Raw genomic sequence first — 12,321 nt, 5'->3', positions numbered from 1 at the left:
CAATGGTAACATTTTGCTTTCTTTTTTGTGCATGGCAATGCAAAGCGTAACCTGCCGACTGCCGTAGCAAGCGTAACCAAGCACTGGCGCTCAGTATCTCAGTGGAACACGTGCGTAAGGAAGTTTGCCTATTTAAGCTCCACATTTATTGGCTGCCAGCCTTCTAAACTCCTGCACACTGAAAGACGGAAGGGCCATGTCATACTGTAAAAGTTTCGGTAAGCACAGTCCCAAGATTCGTGTTGCTCGTATCGGCGAGCCTCTCGGGAAAGTCACTCCAATGCCGGGTGCTGATACGGGGCTTTGGAATGAATGAACTCATCTTTCTTTCACACCCAATTTGTCCGGATATTTGTTTCATACCGAGTTTGTGTTCTTCCTATTTTTCCTTCTCGACTTTTAGGAAAAGACCGTGTGATATTCGTCACGAAAGAAGACCACGAAACTCCGAGCACGGTGACTCTACCTGAAGACCCCGAAGACGAGCGCGCCGGTATGAACACACCTTTACATCGTTCATGAAATGCGATGCATGCTGTACCAGAAAACCCAGCATTTCTCGAAACTCCGTGTTTGGACCGATGCAACGGCGCCAGTAGAGCATAATTGTGACGCGCAACCAAACTCTTCCGCTTTCAGAGTGGCGCAAGAGCAGTTCTTCGCGTAACGCTGAATCGCTTTCGTTTATCGCGCGTCGCATTGGCAAATGGTCACGCGGTAACCCCTCTTTTTTTTTTTTTTTGGCACGACAGTTGGTTAGCTTGCAAGTGCTGCGCTGACGCGTCCTTTAATCGATAAACAGGACGAGGACGATTGAAGACGACGTATAGTGTGTTCCTGTTTCCGCATGGGCAGCCGCGCTTGGAAACAACACGGTACATGTCGCACCGTTGTGTCACAGTCAGTCCGGTTATACTCGAAAGCGAACAACTCCTACGGGCACACCATTTACTTTCACGAAGGTCTGCTTTTGAGAAATGCCAGGTCACCTGTAAAGTGAACCCACCCCTCACAAAGAGAGATTATGGAAAGTTGGACCCACTTTACAGCCACGAAATTTAATTGTAAAAATCTTTGGTCTAGTTGGTTTGTTATTTGACAGTAGAGAGATTCAGCGCAGACGCGTATAGAGCCTTTTATCCAGCATCTTCTCCTCACAACTCGGCATTCACCAAACACTGAAATCACGTCGTCTGCATCGATTGAGCGCAAGGCACAGGTTGACACAAGTGCTGCGTCAGCATTTAATTAGGGCACTTGTTCAATCGGTGCTTCACTAACTGAACAGGGGTCTCAACCAGTGTTGCGGAGTTGCCACTCCGGAGTTGGAATGATTCCGGAATTATTCCGCATTTTCACGACCCCGGAATGGAATGGGAATGGAATGGCGGCAACGTTGAAGGGAATGGAATGGGAATGGAATTAGGTGCCTTTTGCCCGGAATGGAATGGAATCAACAAAGTTCTTCTTTTTTTTTTTTTTTTTTTTTAGTATTTACGTTTAGCTAAACCGAGCCAGTCAGTGAGTCAGTTGCTCAGAAATAAAATGAGCGGGAAACTGCTTGGTGTGACCGAACTGACTAGACCTGCAGAAAGACCGTCCCGCGCCAGACGAGGTGCGACCGTTGCTGTGAGGGCAACTGAGAAGGAGAGCTGGGTGCTAGCTGCCACTGAGGTTTTGGCTTCCGCGCGTCTCGGCTGTCCGGTCTGCATTCGTGCTCCTTGTCCTGGACCCTATTTGTGGCGGTGAGAAGTCAGTTGGACGGTGTTAATGAGGAAACACGGGGAATGTCGATTCGAACGGTGCGGTCTTACCCCGTTAATTGTATCTTCATGTGAAGAGCTTTGCCAACGCTGACTTCCCGACCCGTCGCCACAACGCGAACAACCGATACCGAGGTAGAAGAATGAATCGGTTGGTACCGTCTGCTGCCTGAACCCGCCACTCGATCAGCGCGAAGAGGAACATCACAATTCGGACGAGAAGACAAGATAAATACAGATTGAGTCATGGCATCGTAGAAGACATTTTTCTATATTAGTCGCGAAGAAAATAAACAAGCTGCACGCTGAAAGTTGTGCAACGAAACTACACACGGTGCAGTCGGCGTATATCATCGAACTTTATTCGCCGTCTGAAGAGGAAACACGAGAATGAGTATGCGGAGGGTGGAAAAAGGGCCCGCCACCAGCCAAAAATTGAATTGAATATGATAAGAAATATCGAGATTCGTAAAGCAAGCGTGAACTTATGCGTTTTAAAACAGGTTTTGTGACATGGTCTATGCGGTCTCTCGTGCTGCGCCGCAGAGGTTGCATTTTGTCAGAGGATGTGCTCTGCCGCTGTGCATGGAGTCGCTTCCAGCAGTGTACTAGCCGTGTTGCTGTATTTGAAGAATACAGTAATATGGCTTATTCCTGCGCCACGCACGAACTGGATATTTTTATGGTCTTATCAAACAAACACGCTGGCCGCGTATGTCTTAAAAGTCAAATGCAAAAAAAAAAAGTTAAAAAAAGAAAAGAAAATGAGTAAATTTAAGTTTTGCTGTTTGTTGCGAGCAACGTGGTCGCGAGACCGATGTCTTAAACAAGCATTGACATATCAAGGGGCTTTCTCGATGTTTGCAGTACGTTGTAAATAAACACTTTCCGCCACCAGTGGTCCGCTTAGTAAAAATCAGTGCTTTTTTGAGGAATTTAGTTTTGTTTTCTTTTTTTTTTTTGCAATTGTCTCTGCATTTGATAATGTCAGTTTTATGCTGCTTATGCCGGCAACAAAATGTAGCTGTCAAGTGCCAATTTGTACGTTTAGGAATTAAAGGAATGGAATAGAACGATTTAGCCATTCCAGGAGTGGGAATGGGCTCAGTGTCTCCATTCCTAGGAATTGAAAGGAATTGAATAATCGAAAACTCTAATTCCCCGGAATGGAATTGGAATGGAATGGGGGTGCCCATTCCTAAACACTGGTCTCAACCAATTTGACGCAGCATTCAAATGCTACATAAAAAAAAAAGCAAGTTATTTGTTTGCTGCACACACACACACACAGCTGAAATGAACTGACAGGGGGGGGGGGGGGGGGGGGGGGCATTTAATCTCTTGCCCAGTAGTCAGCATGTGGTATATAAAATAAGAAAGTAAAATTCAGCTTAAAAAAAATAATAATTTTGTGGGTTGTCTACACCTATAGTGTATAGTCAGCTCTATGCTTTGACTTGCTAGAAATGCTGAGTGCATTACTCAATTCCCGACAACATTCTGTGCCAGCTGTATACCTTTCCAGTGCTCTTGCCACCATGGTGAAAAATGCCAAGCCACTGGGCTGTGGATCCACGCGCAGTGTCCGATATTCCGAGCTACTGCGCGAGCTCGAGACACGTTCTGCAGCCCAATAGACAAAGATGGCTGTGCACAGAAGGCGTTTATTGAAATGGTCTGTAATGAAATGCAGACTATAAGAACGCACCAAGTAAACACCACCACAAATCGGCCACGGCATTGAATCCCTCCGCATACCCACCAGGAAAGGCTGTCGCCATGATGAACTAAGCGTTGTCAGCACGACGTGTGCCTCGGTAGCGGACTATTTGTGCAACATGGAGGGAATGGTAGTTGGCAGTTATAAAGATGAGAGAGGAGCTTCTTGCACAGTTTTTTTTTTTTTTTTTACTATAGCATTTGACTGGAGTAAAACAGTCCAAATGTAAGTTTGTATTATTTTCCTAATTCATATCGGGAATGTGGTTTTGAAAGACTCCGCTTTCACTTCATATGTATTAACGATTTTACAGCGGCAAGCAGTGGGTGTTTGGGCCATCAAGATCATGCGTGATCTTCTTCGTCCGTTTTTAGTACAGCTATCTTGCAGGGGCATTGGGGACGAAAGCAACATGCTGATAATTTGAACTCCTTTTTTCTTACTTTTGTCCAGCAATAGACAATGTGATTCTGATAATTGCACCGGGTCTGTCTGGTGATAACAAACAATCTTGAAAAACAAATCCTTGTATAGTGACCACCTGTAGGTTAATCTGCACAAAGTAAAATATCACCTTTAAACATCCAAAATCCAGAAAATACTCTGCAACAGGTTCCGACACCAGTCCTTGTTGTAAATCAAAAGTGACCCAATAAATGTGGGGACTTTTTTTTTTTTTTTTTGTAGTTTAGAATATAAGGAGGATTCTATGTTTTTGGACAAATGTAAAAACGCTCGCCGGTAAAACTTTCATCGACTCAAATTTATCCTATACACCAACATGCCGCTGCGGTGGTGCTGCTATTGGCAAGGCACATGCACTGACGCTCCACTTGTCGCAAATCTGGTTCCTACGCATGCACAGTGCCCACACCTTGTGCCGGAACTGCACATTTGCCCGCACCTCGTGTGGGCTTGTCTGTTAACAGCGCATTGGCCTATAAACTCAGTTCAATGCAAGAAAAAAAAATAAAAAATAAGGAAGACGGTATTAAGTCTGGTTAGAGCACAGGGTCGACAGTCCGGAGGAAATGTCACCCCAGTTGTTTTTTTTTAAATCTCCAATCATTGACAGAAGGGTTCCTTGTTTGCATGTTTTGTTCTGGGACATGTGAGTATTGCAAATGGCAAGGGCTGCAAAGCCAAATCCAACTGGAAAACTGTTACTTGTTACAAGCTGTTTATTTTTTAATCCAGCACACATTTACTTCCCAAAATTGTTTATTTTTAAGCTATTAAATATTGTAAGTAAGCTTTATTTCCTTAAACAATCGCACGTCACCGAAGCAACATATCGGTACAGCATTTACCACAGCATTCAAGTTCCTTTTTTGTTTGTCTAATCGGGCACATGGATGTACGCTGACGACACAAGTGGCATTAGCATGACATTAACACTCTTATGCCCTTCACTAATCTAGGCTAGCGTTTATTAAATTATAGTGCCCAAGTCGGCAATTCATATAAGCACTTTAAACTCTTTATATTCTTTTATGACTTCCTCTTTTTTTTTTTTTGGTGAGAAAGTAAAGAGAGAAAACTAGTTATTGCATATTGGTGCTAACTGTCAAGCTTGTACCATCACCATTTCCACATGTTCATGAATGCATTCAAAGCTCCATTATAAAATAAATATTTTCATTATCGTTAAAACTAAAACAAAACTTTTTTTTTTTTTTTATATTGAGGGACATTAGTAGCATGAGCAACAAAGAAATCTTCGAGTTGCTTCTGCCGAGATGGCAGATGGCAAACCAAGCTTTGGTGGTTGGAATGTGAATACAAGCATTGCAGAGCATTGGCAAAGCTGTAAAGCGAGCTAAGTAAAAATTACTTGTTACCTTAGTTAGTTCCAAATTCAGCAATGCAACTCTCTAAATAATAGTGAAGTTTCACTGATTGAAACTAACATTAGTTTCGAGTTATTTATTATTACTTGTCAGTTTGTTACTTCCCAAAAATATTGACAAATACACAGGTTCACAACGATTTAGTCTCAACACCAGCGCCATGTCTTCCGCTACCCCAAATTGTCATGAGCAGGACACCAAATCGAAGTGGAACCCTACCAGCCGTGACATTACAGTCTGGTCGGGTCGGGTCCCTGAAAGTGTGTTCTCATGTCACTAAAAACCAAAATAAAAATCATGATTTCCTTTTTTTTTTTATTTTTAGGTAAAGTGAAGGAAAATGTGTTTATTAAAAGTCAGATTAATTTGATATAAAGCACAGAAGCTAGAAAATAGCAAGTCTTTACCACAATATGTATTTCTTGACATGGCAGATTAATAGTTGTTCATCACTGATGACAGTGCGAGAGAATTACTGTAAATGTAAAGTACAGTGTAATTGACAACTTTTTTTATGTAATCCCTGCCATATTAAAACAAAAATAACTATTTTTTCAGTTAGTTAGAAAGCTTTATTGGCTTTTTCTTTAGAGTTCTGATTTGATTGCAATCAAATCAGAATCTGAGTTAATTGCGATGGGATGTGACGTAACTGACGAACAAAGCGGAAGGTCCGAACGAAGTGAAAGGATCCGATTTGCTCAGGAGAACACTTTTTGCTTGTGTTCAGCCTTATATGAATCTTTCTTGTCTGATGATTCTTTGAATTAGATAGAAAACAAATGCACATATACAACATTGAATGATGGTCAAATGGTAAATATAAATAAAAACTATTTTTAGAAGTATTTTTCTCGGAAAGGTTTAATTTAAATGGTCATATTAAAAGTGGTCAGATTTATTTTTATTCTCCACCCTGCTAAAATTCCTCAAATCTTTTCATTAAATATTTCTGCAAACCTTGTTAAATGTTGTCATAAGCTGAATGCCCGTTTATGTCTGTCTTTATTGTATCTTTTGCGATTACATTTCCTACTGATCAATGCCCAGAAGCCCAATGAAGGCTCTCATTTAGGTTCCGTGCAAACTTGGTCTCTTTCACTTATATGTATTTTTAGACAGTGGAAAGTAGGTTAGTCCCCGTAGGTGTCTGTTCTCTCTGCTATAGATGAGAAACTTAGCCAGTGCAGCTCTACTGTTAGTCTGGGGGTCTTTCAACTTGCATCGTGCAGTAGTGGCACACAAACACATGCCGGTACAATTTTCGTTGAGATTGGAACTGGCAGGGATGAGTATTGAACCCAGGATCCTTGGGTTTTGCAGCATGAGCTTTTGCTTCGCATGTTCAGAGCTGGAGCGCGTCAACACCTGGTCCCCCGGTCTCTCTCAGGTCTGATCCTCGCCAATGGAGACATCAACTGGAACTGTCCGTGCCTGGGAGGCATGGCCACCGGACCTTGTGGACCCGAATTTCGAGAAGCCTTTTCCTGCTTCCACCACAGCACGTCGGAGACCAAAGGCAGCGAATGCTTCGAGCACTTCAGGACCATGCAGGAGTGCATGTCCAAATACCCCACGCTTTATCCTGCGGACGACGACGATGACGACGACGACCGCAAGGACTCCAAAGAAGGAGACAAGAAGGCCATGGCATCCCTGGAGAGCACAATATCTAAAACAAACACCGGCGCAGTGGCCGATAGAGAAAACGAGCCTAGTAGACAAGAGAAGCAGGTTGTCAGTCAGTGATTCTGGGAGCTAGATAGATAGTATACATTAGGAGAACCAATTGGCAGGAGGGCCCAACCTCATGTAGGGGTTATTCCAGCTGCCTCACAACACTGTCGATAACAGATCTTAAACGATTAGGTGGCTTCTGAAGCTGCCAGCTTGGGGTGGGGGGATCGAGAATAGCTGACATTCTGCTCACAACTTATTCCATTTTGCGGTAGTTCTAGTTGGAGAGTTGTAAAGGTGCTACTTACGTCTGGGTGGCATTTGGACAAATAAGCAGTGCAGTTGAGAGATTAGAGGTGGCGTTTTCTAGGTTCAGTCTTGTCGCTTATGTTAGAAGGTCGCAGCTGGAATCCTATGTGTTTGTGGTGCTGGCTCTAGTTGCAGCATTTGTGCCTGAAAACCTTAGGTAGCGAGCGTATTTGGTATCGGAACGCTTCTGCAGAGCTATTGTGCCAAATATCTGTTTTAAGTAGGTTTCATTATGTGCAAGCAGTCGGTTCCATCTCCATCTGGCTTCTGCACATTTTTTGTCATCCAGCAAACTCTGCTTTAATCATGTGCACTTCTAAACAAAGTATGCTGATGGCTGTTTAGTGTCGCACTTTGTGTGCCTAGTCTCCACGAAATAAAGCACTCGCTGTCTATAAGAGGCAATATTTTCTAGATTCAACATTTCTTCACCTCGGATTTTGCTACACCAAACTACCTTTGAATATGAAAGCACTAACTGTCCATGGAACGAACCGGCATTCTCAGCTTTTGAAGCCACACCAAATGGCACCTAAATTTTCCTGTCTAATGGAGCAAAGCCTGTAGTCTGTAGCAGTGAATTGATGGATAAATTCCTATTGGCTTCGTGCCACACGTCCCCCATGGCTCGCGCTTGGCGGCCGTTCTCGTGTGATGCGCTGCTGGGGCTGCGGCCGCTTCTGCTCCTCTCGGCGCCGAGAAACATGGTGGCACCTGAGGCATCTATATCGTCGGCAGCCATAACCTCGGCAGTAGCGAAACGTGGCCGTCCACGCCAGTGCACCGCAGACAAACTAAGGGCGCGGAAGAACGACGCTCGTGCTTTCGCATTCACAACTCGTACAAAGTGCTCAGGTGTCCTCGGAATTTTCTTTTAGAACACCATCTTCAGATGGTTCTCCCAAAGGAACAACTTTCTAGAGCATCTCTGCATTGTCCTGCATTTGTTTTAATGTGCATTTCAGTGCAAACCCTTCCAGACAAGGAAGCAATTTCTTTAAAGTATAATAAATGCCTGATGGAGGTTTTTTTGCTGCATGCTGTAAAAGTTACTGATAACTGTCATGTTTGCAGCATTCAGTTGTAAATCACAGAGCCGCGTATAGAGAGAGTGTCTGGTCAATGGGAGGCACGGGCAGAGCCAGGGCATGTACCAGACGCGGAAAGAGGCCTTGGCATGCTCTCTTGGCCAACCAGAAGCCGAAAAGAATCCCCTAGCGGTGGTAGTGAGAAACAGTTTTAATCATAGGTATATGTTGGTATATGGTTTTTATAAGCGCGTAAGAGTGAAAAGTAGTTACCAACGTTACTAAAACACTCAGTTGGGAAACTGCCATAGAGCCTTATCTCAAAAAACGGCCCCGATCTGTCCTCGAGGACCGAGCTAATGACGAGCACAACGCCGCCATTTCTCCCGCAGCGGCCACTCGAGGAACTGTACGTTACTTCTATTTTGGCTTTAATCGGCCATTTTGGAGCCGAAACAGATACAGCGGAAGAGGTTACAGGGGTGCCACCCCCGGCGGACGTGCCGCGACTTACTACCGAAGTTAAAATGCGCCTAAGTCGGGACGCGCTACCTGAAAGCACCGCTGAGGCATGGTTGTATAAAAACAATATTGTTCCGCAAAACCCTGCAACCTAAAGATTTTAAAAACGTCACGTGCCCATCATTTGGTACTGAGCTCCAATAAATTTCATACAAAAAGAGTCTTTTCCGTTTGTTTTTACGCAAAAACATGCTTTCTAAAAGCTCAAGGTGACCACAGTACAGACAAATGATGAAGAGTGGCGCTGTTGTCGTATTTAGCTCGGTCTCGGTGGACGCCAGCGGCCCAAGTTTCGACGGCGAGTTTCCCAACTCGGTGTTGTAGTAACGTTGGTGGTTACCCTTCACGGTTAAACATAAGGTGCACGTGATGTGTCTCTCTAACTCTAGTTTACTCGGACAGTGTGTGATTGCTTGGACTGCAGATTCCCGGCCCTCGGCGCCTGGCATACGGATTATGTCCAACGTTCCGCTAGTCTTGCTCTTCCACCATGATTTTGGATGACCGTGATTGAAACATCACGTGCACCATATTTTCAGTCACCGAGATTTACTACGACGCACTTATTAATTTCGTTTCTCATGACCACTGCCAGGGTATTATTTCCGGCTTCTGGTTGGCCACATTCGTATCTGTGAAGACGCCCTGGAACACGCCGAGCTCGCTTTCGGCCAATGGCACCTCCTCATTTGCCTCCTACACTTCCCAACAAATGGCCAAACTCTCTACATATACAGCTCTGGTAAATCAGAACTAGCATTCTATGTATGGAATTCATGGATTAATGGATGATATTGGCTATGCTCTTTGTAACGGGCAGTAGCTTGTGCCACCTAGCCTAAAAAATGCTTTCCTTGCCCACTTAAATACCGAATTTCTTTCCCTCTACATACCTGCAACTACCACTGGGCCGGGGGAATGAACCACCAGGATGACCTTTGGGGGATCGGAGAAATGCAAAATAAAAAGGAAAACGCACTCCTGGCGAGGGACTCGTCAATTTTTCTCTAGTCAACCTTGTTGGGGTTCTTTCCAAAACCCAGACTCGCCGAGACACAGGGCTGAGACTTTGGGCCAGAGCCACGCGGGAGAGTCCCAATTTTCCTCTGTCCTCCCCGCCTCCAGTTGTGCTAGTTGCTTTTATCAATTTCAGCTTTCCTTAGTGTCCTTCCACCAATGCTCTAACCCCCCTTCGTTAGCTAAACCCTTTTATAATTCACCTGCCCATCTTCTCCACCGTAACCCAGGGCCCCCTCTATGTCTGTTTGAGGCGCAAGAGGTTTAAGCCTCTTGCGCCTCAAAAACAGGTGTTCCTTAGTTTCGCTCTCCATTCCAAATATGCAACAAACTATATCTATAGCAGGGGTGGCCAAACCGCGGCTCGTGAGCCGCATGCGACTCTTTGCTGGTCCAAGTGCGGCTCGCGGATCCCTCGTAAGGGGACCCCCCCCCCCCCTTTGCCCCTTTCCGCGTTTCCCCAGGAAAAAAAAGACAAAGAATTTAAGAATAAAGCACACTGCAGCTTGCAGTTTCGCAGCCTTGTACTCCCATACGTACAGTCGTACAGCCTTGTGCCCCTATACGTACAGTCAGACTCTAAACAAAAGTTATGTTTGCCCCCCCCCCCTTGCGGCTCTTAGAAGTTCCGTGGTTTTGTTTGCGGCTCTCAGGCCAGGCCAGCCTGGCCACCCCTGATCTATAGTCTAAGCTCGTTATGACAGACCTTGATTTTGACCAAGATTTCAATCTGTTGTAAGAGGAGTATGTTGTATGCCAGGCACGTAGCCAGGAATTTGTTTCGGGGGGGGGGGGGGGGGGGGGGGGGGCCGCCCATGACAAAATTCTGTATGAGGGGGAGGGGGGGAGAGGAGGGTCCCAGCAAAATGGAGGATTTCGGGGGGGGGGGGGGGGGGGGGGGGGGCCCGGGCCCCATGGGCCTCCCCCCTGGCTATGTGCCTGTTGTATGCAGATATGTAGTTGAGGCAATGGTATGTAGAGAAAATCCAAACGTCTGTTGTAATGAGCTTAGACTGTATATCTTCGAATTTTGCCCTATAAAGGGGTGTCCAAACAGGATACTACAAAAATCATCGGGCGATACAGCTCCAACAAATCGTGCGGCACTCCACTTCTGGCCGTTTTTCTTTGGCGGGGGGAACCTTCTTCCCGTCAAGTCTCCCCCTCGCTTCCTCCACAGCGGCCTTGATCTGCTCATCACGTGGGTGCGGAGAGCCACTCGCACACACTGTTGCCTGTCGGTCAATCGCTCAAGTCCTCCGCCGTTTTCCAGGTCCCGAAACCGAGAAAGAGAATGACACGAAGGTGTCATTTCCTTTCTCTGCGGGAAGCGAAACGCACGCTTCGACGCAGGAATCTCCCAAATCCACCTCAAGCTGGACCTCTTCGACCTTCCTGCCGAGGCGGTGGCGGGTAGCGAGGTCAACGAGCAGCGGGAGAAAACCAGTGGCAGGTGGCGTGCGACGTCAAATCTGACGAGCCTTGATGTCAAAGAAAAGTGGAGGAGGCGAGAAAATTTGTGTTGGCTTGTCCACAAAAATCGTCAGGCGGCACGACTCTTGCAAAAAAATGGTCAAAATTGAAGCGTCCGCTCCAATTTTAACGATTTTTGCAGCTGTCATGTCGCCTGGCGATTTTTGTAGTATCCTGTTCGGACAGGCCTTAAGTCTTCGTTCTTAGTAGCCCAGCTCTGGCCTCAAACGGTAAAGAGCTCCCTTGAGAATTACCACTTTCTTTCCTTATTTCCTGTTTTTTGTAACCTATACATAGTTAAAATTGATTTCTCCTGCATACTTCCTTCCCGCATATCTCTCTGCATCCCGAGTCCGTTTTGCCCAATTTGTGTTCAAGCTTTTTATGTATAGGAACTTATATACCTTAGCTGTCCACCTTATCTGCTCCATATCAGTTAGCCTTTGGTCAAACTTGTTTCTTTGTTCTCAAAGGATGCCCAACCCATATCTCCCTGTACCCCTTCACTTGGGGTCTAGGACTTTTCGGTGTAGGACGTTCCGGCGCAAACTTTTTGGTGCACGAACATTTCAGTGCATGGACTTTCCGGTGCACAGATTTTTCGCTCTACGGACTTTTCGGTGCATAAACAATCAAAATGCGATTTTCTTTCCCCGAAGTCTTGTGGACGGCGAAAAAAGTGACCTCACAAAATACGTAAAAATTATGCCGAAGTAATTGATTAATTTTACTTTTATTCCAAACTTTAAGGGCAGAAATACACATAAACGAATGAGAAGTTCACCCCTTTATTAATTTTTTGTGGTTGTCTCGTCATTTACATTTTGGTGAGTCTCAATAGCAGTTACCTTTTGAAGCTTACGACTTAGAAAAATGATGTTTTGTACTCGTTAATGGCAAATCTTTTGGTGAGTTGATCCGACAACGACATGCAAAATTAGTTTTATATATGGTTAATATAG

The 12,321-nt window shown here is 45.1% G+C and overlaps 1 protein-coding gene across 1 annotated transcript; it reads left to right on the top strand.

Moving 5' to 3' along the window:
• The first annotated feature begins 3 nt into the window (after positions 1-3).
• On the top strand, positions 4-7,724 carry LOC115324666 (mitochondrial intermembrane space import and assembly protein 40). The gene is made up of 3 exons (XM_029985285.4): positions 4-218; positions 404-493; positions 6,724-7,724. The coding sequence occupies exons 1-3, from the start codon at positions 197-199 to the stop codon at positions 7,080-7,082; spliced, it is 471 nt and encodes a 156-aa protein (XP_029841145.2). The 5' UTR covers positions 4-196; the 3' UTR covers positions 7,083-7,724.
• The last annotated feature ends 4,597 nt before the right edge of the window (positions 7,725-12,321 follow it).

This window comes from Ixodes scapularis, unplaced genomic scaffold (genome assembly GCF_016920785.2).
Source record: "Ixodes scapularis isolate PalLabHiFi unplaced genomic scaffold, ASM1692078v2 PGA_scaffold2__306_contigs__length_199485367, whole genome shotgun sequence".
In the NCBI taxonomy this organism is placed as follows: Eukaryota; Metazoa; Arthropoda; class Arachnida; order Ixodida; family Ixodidae; genus Ixodes; species Ixodes scapularis.
The sequence above is the reverse complement of the archived record's forward strand: the minus strand, read 5'-3'. Positions and strand labels throughout refer to the sequence as shown.

Bases quoted from the DNA above. Each gene is read 5' to 3' on its own strand.
- LOC115324666 (XM_029985285.4), top strand. From the start codon at position 197: ATGTCATACTGTAAAAGTTTCG. The intron at 219-403 runs GTAAGCACAGTC...CTCGACTTTTAG, and splicing joins GTCATACTGTAAAAGTTTCG to GAAAAGACCGTGTGATATTC. The intron at 494-6,723 runs GTATGAACACAC...GGTCTCTCTCAG, and splicing joins CCCCGAAGACGAGCGCGCCG to GTCTGATCCTCGCCAATGGA.